The sequence below is a fragment of the Aricia agestis genome, chromosome 4 (genome assembly GCF_905147365.1).
Source record: "Aricia agestis chromosome 4, ilAriAges1.1, whole genome shotgun sequence".
Lineage (NCBI taxonomy): Eukaryota > Metazoa > Arthropoda > Insecta > Lepidoptera > Lycaenidae > Aricia > Aricia agestis.
This window is the reverse complement of record NC_056409.1, coordinates 17,960,175-17,973,863: the sequence shown is the minus strand read 5'-3', so window position 1 is coordinate 17,973,863 and position 13,689 is coordinate 17,960,175. Positions and strand designations below refer to the sequence as shown.

Sequence of the window (13,689 nt, the reverse complement as noted above, 5' to 3'; positions counted from 1 at the left end):
CGGCTCCCGCGTGATATAAGAATTTTGGCGCAACGAAGTCGCGGGCAACATCTTGTCTTGCACTTAGCTCTTCTTTATTGAGCATGATACACGAAGATATTATTTCGCAACTTCAAATTCACGTTCATACTTCTATAGCTCGTTAGACTTATTTGGCAACGCTAAGTGCTGAGTGATCGTTATTGTAAAGCGACACAATACATACAAATTCGTTACGAAATGTTAAATGATGATCCTACGCATACCTATACCTATAATTTGCAGATAAGAGAATAAACAATCTTCAATGACTAACATTTTTAATTTGTATGTACTCCCTTTTTGTTGTAACTAGGAAACAAATTGCCCATACAAAAATAAGTACCTAACTCTTTATCCGCGCTGATACTTTCGCAGTGAACACTGAACTCTATACAAGTGATACATACATACCCTAAAGTTTTATCAAATTGTTTTGTTACACCCTGTACATTTACAATGGCGACTATCGCAGGTGACAGGTGCATGGCGGCGGCTGTCCAGCACGGTGAGCGAGTCCGTGGGGCTGAAGCACGCGCTGCGGCGGCTGCAGGCGGTGCCGGCGCGCGCGGCGCGGCTGGTGCACGCGCTCGTCGACCGCATGCGCGTCGGCGGCGGGCCCATGGTGTCCACGCGACTCGGCACGCTCCGCGGACGCAGGGTCGTCGCGAGAACCACGAGTCAGACGCCCTATTACAGCTTTAAAGGGATAAGGTAAGGCTGTTCTAAGACGCTTGCAGCTTGACCTCCTTCAGGAAAATCCAAAATTCCCTAGTAAACACTTGACACCTCTTCCTGTAGTTCGGTAACTTAACTGTTGCTACTATTGCTTGATCACTTCTTGATTAAGACAGTAAAATGTATTAAAAGATGTGAAGAAAGTAATTACTAGATAAAGACCCCCTTGAACTGATTAGGTTTGTCCAAACATTTCAGCTCTCTCTCTATTCTTGTGATAAAGGCATATTAAGTTCGGTAGCAACTGTGGCTATCGTTACCTAAAAACTCCTTGATGAAAACAGTAAAAAGTGCGAAAGAAAAGAAAGAAAAAAATCAGCCAAGTGCTAGTTGGACTCGCGCACGAAGGGTTCCGTACCATTATAGACCAAAAATAGTAAAAGTGATTTTTGTATGGAAGCCCCCCTTAATTATTAATTTTATTTAAATTTTATTATTAATTATTAAAGTATAAATACAACTGAGTATTTTGTGAACGTTTCAGATGTCTATGCTGTCATCATTGATACCGCGCAAAAACTGTTTGAAAAATCACGATTGTTGTCTCAGAGCCCCCATTAAATATTTAATTTATTTTGTTTTTAGTATTTATTGTTACAGCGGCAACAGAAATACATGATCTGTGAAAATTCAACTCTCTAGCTATTACCGTTCTTGAGTTACAGCCTGGAGTCAGATAGACAGACAGACGGACAGACAGACGAACAGACATCGAAGTCTTAGTAATAGGGTCCCGTTTTTACCCTTTGAGTACGGAACCCTAATGAGGTACCATAACATATTTCATCATGAGTCATGCTCTTGACACAAGAGATTTTCAGAAGAGTGGTCCTCAACCTTAGAATTAGATCACTTTCAAGGAAGACTTGATTGGATTTCATATAATTAACCGACTTCCAAAAAACAAGGAGGTTATTTTTAGGATACCCTTGCATCATTACAATAATTATGTAACGTTTTTGATACAGATACGCGCAGCCACCGCGTGGTTCTCTCCGGTTCCGTCCGCCGGTACCACTGGAGCCGTGGTCTGGGATACGAGACGCGCTGGAGGAGGGCTCGGTCTGCCCGCACCGGTTCATGCTCTTCGACACCTACAAGGGCGACGAGGACTGCCTCTTCCTCAACGTATACACGCCGGCTCTGCCAGATTTACTCACTGGGTAAATATGTCATAAACTTACCTAGTCCTACCTATGTTACAATCATTGTTTAGGCTTTTTTTTTATGAAATAAGGGGGAAAACGAGCAAACGGTTCACCTGATGGAAAGCAACTTCCGTCGCCCATGGACACTCGCAGCATCAGAAGAGCTGCAGGTGCGTTGCCGGCCTTTTAAGAGGGAATAGGGTAATAGGGGAGGGTAGGAATGGGAAGGGAAGGGAATAGGGGAGGGTAGGATGGGAAGGGAAGGGAATAGGGGAGGGTAGGATGGGAAGGGAAGGGAATAGGGGAGGGTAGGGAAGGGAATAGGGTAGGGGATTGGGCCTCCGGTAAACTCACTCACTCGGCGAAACACAGCGCAAGCGCTGTTTCACGCAGGTTTTCTGTGAGAACGTGGTATTTCTCCGGTTGAGCCGGCCCATTCGTACCGAAGCATGGCTCTCCCACGTATAAATATTTATTTCATAGGGCATCAAAAATATAATTTGCTGATTTTAGATGGAGTTTCGAATTGACTCCAGACTTTCATTCCAATATCTTGGAATAAGATAACGCGAGAAGCTTAAAATGTAGAGTTCAAATAGGAAATCAAATAGCCATTCACATCTTGAGTAATTAAACCTTTGCGTATAGCATTTCCAATTATGTACACGAATCTCAAGGTTATAACAATTTCTTCCAATCTTCAATTTCAATTATCCTTGGTGCGAAAAACAATACAAAGATAGCAAAAAAAGGATATGGGCGCAGAGCGCATAGACGGCCCTAAATTAAATTTAAAAAAAAACAATTTCTTCCACTTGTCAGCTACAACCCGAAGCTAGCGGTGATGGTGTGGATCCACGGGGGCGCGTTCGCGGTGGGGTCCGGCAACGCCTTTCTGTACGGCCCCGACCACCTGGTGGGAGCGGGCGTGGTGCTCGTCACACTCAACTACCGCCTGGGCGCGCTCGGCTTCCTGAGTCTGGAGACTGACGAGGTCCCCGGGAATATGGGGCTTAAGGTAAGCAGAAGTTCTTGGGTTGTTTTTTGTACTCTGGAGTCTGCTCTTGAATATGACATTGGGGTTCGGCTAAGCGGCCTATTGAGCTGGTAAAAACAATAAAGAATTTTATTTTAATTGCACTGAAAAAAAAACTCGTCCATTTAATCACCTAGATACTTCGTATGTGCTTGTTTTATTTGAGACAGCAATTGTTATTTGTGCTATTACTTTTAAGATATTTTTACTTGGACTGCGTTTGTTGTTTCATATTTGAAATATTTTTGCATGATTAATTTAGTGAACAGCCTGATTTTTATAATTAAGTAATTAATAAAATTATGCTGTTGCCTAACAATATGGGTCTCTACTCTCTCGCTGGCGTTGCGGAAGAGATCGACAGGGCGCGATAGCGAACCATATCTTCATAATGGAAACGGTCTTGGCCGACTTTTGAGACAAATAAAAATGTCTGAGGCTCACTCAGCATGAATTTCACACCGTAGCCGCTTAACTAACAATGAAATTACTGTTACACTGTTACACAAAGTCGTTGCTTCATCTCCGTGACATACTCGTATGCAAAATTGTTTTAGATGCGAAGAACCTGTATCATACATCTATATATTATGTTACGTTCTAACTTCTACAAAATAACTTTTTATTTATAACACAAGTAATATAAACTTAACTATAATATAAATCATTTTAGGCGGAACCGAGGTAGAGCCGCAGTATAGCAACGTGTTCTCGCAACGATCGTAAAAACTCTTAACTTTACTATAATTAAAATTGCTCTACATTTTTACGTATAGCAATTACGTAATGCATCGTTTTATATAAATATAATTATCGAGATAAGGAATCTAAATTAGCACATTATTATATTAATCACAAGTTTTCCATAAGCTCCCTGCTCCAGTAGTGCTAGCACGGCGACCAGCGGAAATGCGAAAGTATGGACAAACTGTGGAAATAAACCTAAGGTGCCGTTCCGATCTTTTTTCGTTCCGAAAAATTCAATTAAAATGCCACTTTATGACAGAATATAGTCAGAAACTGTGGAGATAAACTTAAGGTGCCGTTCCGATCTTTTTTAGTTCCGAATAATTCAATTAAAAAGCCACTTTATGACAGACTATAGTTCTAAAAATAGTTCTAAAAATTCAAATAATATCCTACATTATGACATATATTATAGTGTGTCATAAAGTGGCATTTTAATTGAATTTTTCGGAACGAAAAAGATCGGAACGGCACCTTAGGTTTATTTCCACAGTTTGTCCATACTTTCGCATTTCCGCTGGTCGCCGTGCTAGCACTACTGGTATAGTGTGCAGGGTTTAGAGTGTATCAGATGCAAGCCTCAGAGGCTGTCTGCCCATGCATGGGTGCACACCATATATTATGGCACGAGTTTAACGTGCAGGCTTCGCATAGTGTATAATGTTATGTCATTAGATGGTGAATAACAGTTTAAGTTTTTTAAGTTAATTATCATGTACATACAATGTTCAGGACCAGGTAATGGCGCTGCAGTGGGTGCGGGACAACATCGAATCTTTCGGCGGCGACCCCGGCCGCGTCACCATCTTCGGCGAGTCCGCCGGCGCCGTCTCCGTCCACCTGCACATGCTGTCGCCGCTCTCCAAGGTCAGTAATTACTATTTTATTTATTAGTGTACAACCGTAGGTATTTAGCGTCAGACAGTTCACCCAATTTAAACCATTAACTGACTTGTCACTCAAATATCCTGGAAATGACAAGGGTGGCTAGTAAATTGACGCTAGGCGAAGCATATCACATTGCGAGGACTCGATAAAAAATCCTACACTCGGGGCCTTCAAAAATTTTATATGGACTCCCTAAAGGCCCATCCCAACAATATAATTTGTAATGTAATATGTAAGTAATAATAATTATAATGATCTGATGGACTGAACTGATGCCAGACTGACCATGTAGCACTAGTCTAAGAGGGGCGACGATACAATACGTCACTAAAATGTAATGTTCCATCAGGGTCTGTTCCACGGCGTGATCGCGGAGAGCGGCGGCGCGCTGTCGCCGTGGGCGCTGGCGCCGGCGCCGCGCCGCAACGCCTTCCTGCTCGGCCGTGAACTTGGCATCGACACCAACAACACCGCCGAGCTCTTAGGTAAACTACTGTTATGAAACTATTTACTCAACAGTTAAATCTTAGTGGGCCCCTAGACGATCAATGTTATTGTGCAATATCTATTTATTTATACATTTTGCACAATGTTGGTACATAGGCGGACTTAATGCCAAATTGCATTCTCTACCAGTCAACCTTTAGGTGTTCAGAAACAAATATCAGATAACAGTATCACGCTTCAATTTTATTGAACAGTTTATTTGACAATTAGATTGAAGGCGCGCGATGTTAAATATCAAGCCTAGACGGTCAATAATATGACGCAATACGTGATATTGCGCCATAAAATTGCTCGTCTAGACACTGATTAGGGTATATATTGTCGTCTAGGGGCCCGCTTAGAAATTCATCTACGCGTCGCCACAGAATATTATATATTAGTAGTACCAAGCGTCGCGTTGTGTTCTGAATTGATTGATTTGATTGATTATTATTGGAATAAGGCTAAAGCAGATAATTACAACCACATGAGTTAGCTTAAGGGTAGACTGTAGAGGTATTAACTTATAACGTGACTTAGTGCTTTCGTATGTAACTCTGATGTTTACAACATCGATTTATTATTTATGAGTTTTACACTATTCTCTTGTAGAAAAATCTTTCTATTTAGATTATAAAGCGTTCTTTCGTAATGTACTTTCAATTTCATCTTAAAGGTGAAACATGATAAAAACTGAGGAACGACATAATGACGATAGTGATTAGTGATGATGACGAAGATTAATTTCGTCATTCAGAACGTTTTAAAATGGTCTGTGCCAACTGCCAACATTGCAGTCTGTTTTGTTTGCATTACAAAACTCAACCACCAGTCCAGTCTCTTTAAATTCGAAAATCATTAAAATATCATATGAAGCAACTCTGGCAGACGACCTCCAGTGTTAGATCTTTTGACCTTTTGCCTAACGACAACACTCGTTCGATAAAGTTTATTTAATTACAACTTCAATTATCTATTGTAATCAAGGTCGATACTATTGCGAACTGTGGTTGGTAATGTAATTATTATGAATGAAGATTTCGTAATCTTGTTACCTCAGATAATACTGACAAAATATTTAGTCAAATAAGCCAACTATGCCAAATATATACATCATAAACACATTTTGAGACTTGAGTGTTTGTGCTGACTGTACCAACACTCAAGTCTAAGTAAGAACTAATATTATATCCCGCCAAAACTTTTCATGTGAAATGTTGCCAGACGACCACATAAGATGTGCCCTGTGAAAAGGATTGAAATGCTCTATGTCTATACTCTATATTCAAAATATTATCATGTTCAGGCTACCTGCGCGCGACACCGAGCGAGTTGATCGTGAAGGCGGGCGCGAAGATGGCGGGGGCGCCGGGGAAGGCCGCCGACCTCCAGTCCACCGTGGCGCTGCCCTTCCTGCCGGCGGTCGAGCCCGACGCCCCCGGCGCCTTCCTCACTGCTGCCCCCCGCGACGCCCTGCCCGGGGCTGACGTGCCCTTCCTCACCGGGTACAACGCGCAGGAGGGGATCATACTCTTCCGACGTGAGTACTGTAACACCTACCGTTACAGGGTTAATAAAATTCGGTGTCCAGATAACAATTAAGTATATTAAAAAAAATACAAATTAAACATGCCCGGTAGGTGAGACACAAAATTTATAAGGTCGTGGTAAAGTGCCTACTCGACTGTCACTTATGGACCGTAGGGCTACTCTCCTGGAATATTCGTGTGAAGCTGGGACGCTGGAGGCACTGCTTCCTCACAGCCGCAGCGTTGAATTAAAGTTGACCAGGAAGGAGCGTGCGACGGCCGACGCAGTCAAACAAATGCGGAGCAGTGATCCCTGGAATCCATATTAACTCCGTCTCAGTACACTTTCCCCGCAAGCGTCTGGCGGCCTATCCACGGTGCCCGAGAAGAGCGCCCTCTACCTACAGCGGTAGCGGTATTGCCGTGGTAGACCGTCAGGAAATAATAAGTTCTTACATAAAAAAAAACTTAATTACATAAATTCCTACAAGCACGGACGTAAAAAAAGTACGGACGGATCGCCATTAAGAAATGAGTGAAGCACCCTTAATAAGCCCAGGCGATCATATGTACACATCTTGCACAAACACTCGCACTGTAATAAGCCGATCGTACCGCCATTACGCAATTAGACTGCATCGCGGTGACACGTCTTTGTCATTCATAAATAAAAATAAATATGCCATCTTGTGTTGTAAAATGGTGCAAGAACAATACAACCTTACACAAAAAACATCAAGGAATAATATTTCATAGGTAAGATAACATATTTTTAAAGTATTTTGATAAAATAATGTAAATATTAATTCAACTTCAACAGGTCAGTAATGTCCATAACAAAGTGGGGAAATTTTCCCCAAACCGGGGAAAATTTTAAATTATTTTTACATAATCAAATAATTAATTTTATTGTCTTTTATTAGTGTCATGTAAGTATTTAGCATACTATTGACCAGTAATTAGGCAGGAATATAATAATAGGGATGTAGACAGTAAACGAAATCTAATACAAATTATTGTTTTTTTGAGAGTTTGTATTATAGAATTACCGAAAATGGACATATTTTACGTAATAACTTTATAATATTTTTTATATTTAATAAGTGATTTTTTAAATTGAAATAAGAGTGTATTTATTTTTATACATATTTTTAGGTGTAACAAAATACTTATGTACTATCAGAGAAGTTGATTCCTATGCAAATCGGGGATATAAGTAGTTTGGTTGCGTTACGTCAAACCCAGCCGACAGATCACAATTGACATTGAATTGACATAAGTATTCGACCAAATAACGTTGGTCTGTCAATTGCATAGGAATCAACTTCCTTGATGTTACATCTGTAAAATAAATATATTTCCTAAAAATAGTCTACACCCCTATTAATTTCTTAATTTACAAAAGTGGATATAATTGTTGTTTGACGACCTCTGTGGCTCAGTGGGTTCGAATCCTGCCGACGGAACAAAAAGTTTTCAAAGTTCCTGGGTCATGGGTGTGTATTAAATATGTGTATCATATAATAAAAATCTTAAATAATATTTAAGATTTTAGATATGTATAGTATTACAGTATTAAATATATTTCCGTTGTCTGGTACCCGTAACACAAGTCCTTCAGGTACTTAGCACGGGGTCAGACTGACGTGGTGTGAAGCGTCCATAGATAAAATTGTTGTCTTAGATTTCCTTCAGTAGTAGGGGAGGGAAGGTGCTATTGGTGTAGTCACCCGAGCGTCATTGAGACCTAGTAGAAATGAAAATATTGAATGGACCTCTAGACCAGGAATACATTTAACACCATGTTAGGTGATTTGATTTGACGTTAGCGCATGGTAGAACTCTCGATAGCTCTAACAGGCCGTTAACTGATTTAACAAGCCATTATTTATTTAACATTACTTGATTGTTTGATGAAACGGGTTACGGGACTTAAGTATCTTATATCTTTTCGTATACAGGTTTCTTATATAGGTTTCGGGGGCGATAAATATGTCTAGCTAGGAATTATTTTTAGAAAATGTCATTTTATTCGTGTTGTATCGAATACCGAGCAAAGCTCGGTCAAATAGCTAGTAATAATTTTATTATTGTAAATGTTTGTACATAATCTTTATTACTAATAATGTTATGTAAATAATATACTTCTCTGTACGTAATATGTGTTTTTTTTCTATCTATAGTGTCATAAAAATAATATTTTCATTATGACATCTTTAACAACCGCTTACATTTCTGAAGCGAAAAAAACATAAAAATATGTTTAAGTATAAAAAATACATTTAACTTGTCCGAGTTTACAAGATTTAAAAAGTAGGGAAATTTATGATTTATATGGCAACCCTCATATCACGCACACGTCCTACACGGGCGGCCATAACTAGGCTTCACTCGTGATTAGAGAAGGTTACGTCCGTACTTTTTTTACGTCCGTGCCTACAAGTAATCTAATTCCATCTATTAGAAAAATGTTATATTTTTCCAATTCAAAACAAGTTATTAAAATTAAATCTTAATTAATACAAGTTAAATACAATTTAGAAATGTATATATACAAGAGTTTTGTTATAAAATAGTATAACTAAATGTGTGCTAACAAAACTTACCCTAAGACGGGGATTACTCCAATTAAATTATCTCAACTAGATTAATATGAACTATTAGACAGTTAATGTAGCAAAATATGCGTACATTAATAAATAAAATAATTTATTTAAGCATTGGAAACAGGCTTCGAGTCGTTTTTCTTTTCATCTCCTCAAATCAAAGCAGAAAACCTCAGAACCAATCTTTCAAATAAAAATAAATGAATTAATACAATTATTCTTATTTTCAAATTATTGTTTTTTTTTCAGAACAGAATTTGGCCAAGGCAAATCGAATGTTAGTTGTTCTTTACAACTAAACATAAATACCTTTCATAAATAAAATATTATTATGAATTATTAAAAATGTAATTAATATATTAGTAGTAAAATAAGTAAAATATAATAACAAATCGAGTGTAGGTAACGTTCCGTTACAGTACTTAACCGTTTATGTACCATCAGAGAAATTAATTGATTCATAGCCCATAGGCTGATAGCGGACCGACGTCATTTGGATGGGTTATGTCATTTCTTACAGACGAACGGCACTTGTCGATGGCACGCGTCGTGAAGTCGATGCGTGCTGTCGACGAGTGCCGTTCACGTGGAGCGCTAACTTCGACCAAATCGATAGTACTCGATTGATTCATAAGCAGATTGCGGACCTACTTTACTTGGTATATTGGTATATTATGTCAAGTCCAGCCGACAAATCCCGACCAACATTGGTTTGAGGTAACCCGTCGCCAAATCACTTAGGTCCGTCATCTACCTATGAATCAACTACCGGGGATGTTTACAATAGGGATGATGACAAGGTCAAAGATTAGCGAATTTTGTTAATAAAATAAAGAAATCACGGTAAAACATATTAAGTGTTCCCAAAATTTCAGCTCGATAGCATTTGTATTTTTTTGTTATGCGCCTTCAAAGTTGAATAATCAAGTTGATTTTTTTTTCAATTATATTTCTTAATATTTGTATACCATTCGATAACTTATACAATTAAAAGCAACTTTTGTTAAAAAACCACTTTCATAAACGCAATATTTAATATACCTATCGAACAAAGTTCTCTCCCGATGCGTACAAACTACGAAAGAGTGACGTCAGTCTTTCGTAGCACTTTGTATGGAGCGTTTCGGGCAGGTCTATTTTATCAGATGTTTGAATTGTCATATCTTGGTGAATTTTTAAGCTTTCAGAGTCATTCTTTCAGCGATGTTTCTATTTTTAAGGGTCGTTCAATCCATACTAATATTATAAATGCGAAAGTATCTCTGTCTGTCTGTCTGTCTGTCTGTCTCGCTTTCACGCCAAAACTACTGAACCGATTGCAATGAAATTTTGTACACAGTTATTCTAGAGTCTGAGAAAGGACATAGGCTACATTTTGATGTGGGAAAATATCTTATTTCCATGAAAATATCGATGAAAATGAATTCGCATTGCGCGTGGCCAGCGCTCATCCCGGGGTCCTGGGTTCGAGTCCCACAGGCGGAACAAAAAGTTTTCAATGTTCCTGGGTCTTGGATGTGTAAAATAAAATTTCAAAAATCTTAAATATATTTTATGTATAATATTATAAAAAATCCAGAAATATATCGATGCAATGAACATTTTAGTTCTAATACGATTCAACAGATGGCGTTTAATTTTTTACTTCATTGTAACATAGAACTAATCATACTTATTAGTTATTATGTTTTTGTTTATAGTTTTCAATACGTTAGATTATTATGTTTAATAATATTATCACTTGGTATAATAATAATCAATCTATCTTATCATATAGAACTCCTACTGCATTTCTAATATATGTGACAAGTTGACAACAGAAGGCGCTCTAAAATAAAGGAGTTCGTGTTCCGTGTTGGCCTATATTCCATCCAGAAAATATATCAATGCAATCAACATTTTAATTCTAATATTTGACACCGCGCGCTTTAAACTAAAGTCCACGCGGACGAAGTCGCGGGCAACAGCTAGTTACCAATAAGAAAAAAAAATAGTCATCAAGCCTATTCGAACGAGAATCAAATTCGCGCCTAAATTTTGTTACGGAGCTCGTGCATGATTTTGATTACTATCACTAATGGTCAATTTCTGTGGTTTTTCACTGGAGTTTATCTACTCAATAGTTTGTTGATTGTTAAATTTTTTAACGTTGGTCATTCAAAAGCGTTAGGAAATAGCCAAACTTGTGACAACAAATCCTTAAGAAACGCGTCATAAATTTATATTTTGCGACTTGCGGTCCACAATCATGAATAGCCTGCTTTACACATTCTGATTTCCCAACGACGCGGGTACGATTAAGTTATTAACAAAGAGGTCACCTTGATATTGACAAAGTTTAAGAAAGTGTGCATTTAAAATGAAATATGCGTTAAAATGTCGTCTCCGGACGGCAAGCCAAGCTATTTGACCAGTATACAACAAAAAATATTAGCATAACTAATCATTATTAATTAACTAATAGACTAACGAGCATGATCTAATGAAGTGCTTATATTGACAGCTCAGTGGAAAAGAATAATTGGCTTTTAAGTATAATAACTAGCTATTTGACCGAGCTTTGCTCGGTATTCGATAAAACACGAATAAAATGTCATTTTCTAAAAATGATTCCTAGCTAGATCGATTTATCGCCCCCGAAACCCCATATATACTAAATTTCATGAAAATCGTTGGAGCCGATTCCGAGATTCCAATTATATATATACATATATACAAGAATTGCTCGTTTAAAGATATAAGAGATAAGTATCTCATATCTGCGAACAATGAGTTTCTAAAATACTAGAGTAGCAATGTCTTACAAAAGATTCTCAGAAATGCGTAACCACTTTTTTGTTCAAAAGACAATGTCAAGTCATATATTCGATATGTCATTATGTATGTGAGATATGCCTGCAGGCATCTTCGAAGTGGCAACGCGTTGCTACCGTAAACTTCCAATCTAGTTACGTTAGTAACATAGAATATCATTGTCTGCGAACATTTCTTATTAGTCTTCGTGCGTACCGCCACGCGTGTGTAGAAGATTGTAGGTCCACGCGACGTAACAAGAACTAGATAGGGTACCCGGAACGCGTAACTTTATTCCGATAACATAACATTATGACGTGATGGGTACAATTGATATCCCACATTACTCGACTTCTTTTTCTAATGTAATGTAGTCTATTATGTAAAATCATTTGTCTTAACACACTAGGTGACGCCTGCAGTTCGTTGCACTAAAGTTCGTTTATTGCTCGGGGTTCGGGAAATTCGGGAATCGTACATTTTTCGGGGATAAAAGTATCCTATGTCCTTTCCGACTCAAAGTAGATACTCCATATTAATTTCAGCAAAATCGGTTTAATAGCGGTTTGGGCGTGAAGCGGTAACAGACAGACAGACACACTTTCGCATTTATGTTATTAGTATTAGCACAGACCACAGTACAGCAAATTTCCTCTTACTAGTGAAGATAATATTTACTCAGCGTAGGTACATCATCATATTATTTTGTCGAATTACTTTTACAATTAACTGTATTTTTCGGCCCGGATTTTACGGGTGACTCTACATCCGATGTGACCTACAAACTGGAATAAATTGACACACCGGAACCCCAAAACATAGAGCTGTATTTTGTACAGCAATCAGCATCACATTTTCCCATTAACTTGTTAAGTACGGGTTGCGAAAAGGGTTAACCGTGTTTTTAACCGACTTCCAAAAAGGAGGAGGTTATAATATGTTCGGCTGTGGAGTTTTTTTTTTTTTTGTATGTTCAACGATTACTCCGCCGTTTGTGAACCGATTTTCAAATTTTTGTTTTGTTGTATTATTAGGTTTCACTCCAATTTGGTACCATGTTCACAAAAGTGGTGACCTGATGATGGGATCCATGAGTAATCGAGGGAACTCCTCAAAATTTATATGAAAACATATGGTGATTTTGGTTTTATAAGAAGCATCCTAAGCATATGCTACCAAAACGCAAGATTTTGCACCGAGGTATACTATGGTTCCGAAGATACTAACAGAACTCCGGATTCCTTATAAATACAAGTTTGGGGGCTTAGGCGCTGTTTTAAGAACTGAAAGCATATGTTACTATGCAAATTACATTCATCATCATCATCATCATTACCACGTCAGGGTCACCAATGTCACCAAAATTAAACATAACAAATCCAGCCTTAACTCCAGAGCGTAAGGCACATATTTGACATTACTTCTGAGAAGTAAGCTGCTTCGATAATGTCTCACTTCCATACAAAGTAATACAAACTGCGCGAAATTGCCGAGATATTATTTACCTACTATTCTGGAAAACAACCTAATTTCGACCTTATGCATTGCACTTAGCGTTCATTAGTACAACTAGCTGTTTGACCGAGCTTTGCTCGGTATTCAATAAAACACGAATAAAATGACATTTTCTAAAAATGATTCCTAGCTAGATCGATTTATCGCCCCCGAAACCCCCTATATACTAAATTTCATGAAAATCG

The 13,689-nt window shown here is 38.3% G+C and overlaps 1 protein-coding gene across 1 annotated transcript in view; it reads left to right on the top strand.

Annotated features, from left to right (window-relative positions):
• Window positions 1-13,689, top strand: part of LOC121726012 (venom carboxylesterase-6) — a 68,220-nt gene that overhangs the window by 8,750 nt on the left and 45,781 nt on the right. Inside the window, exons 3-8 of the mRNA XM_042113228.1 lie at window positions 494-732; window positions 1,725-1,919; window positions 2,727-2,922; window positions 4,420-4,554; window positions 4,925-5,060; window positions 6,368-6,601. Coding sequence (XP_041969162.1) covers window positions 494-732; window positions 1,725-1,919; window positions 2,727-2,922; window positions 4,420-4,554; window positions 4,925-5,060; window positions 6,368-6,601 — 1,135 coding nt within the window. The remainder of the gene's footprint in view (window positions 1-493; window positions 733-1,724; window positions 1,920-2,726; window positions 2,923-4,419; window positions 4,555-4,924; window positions 5,061-6,367; window positions 6,602-13,689) is intronic.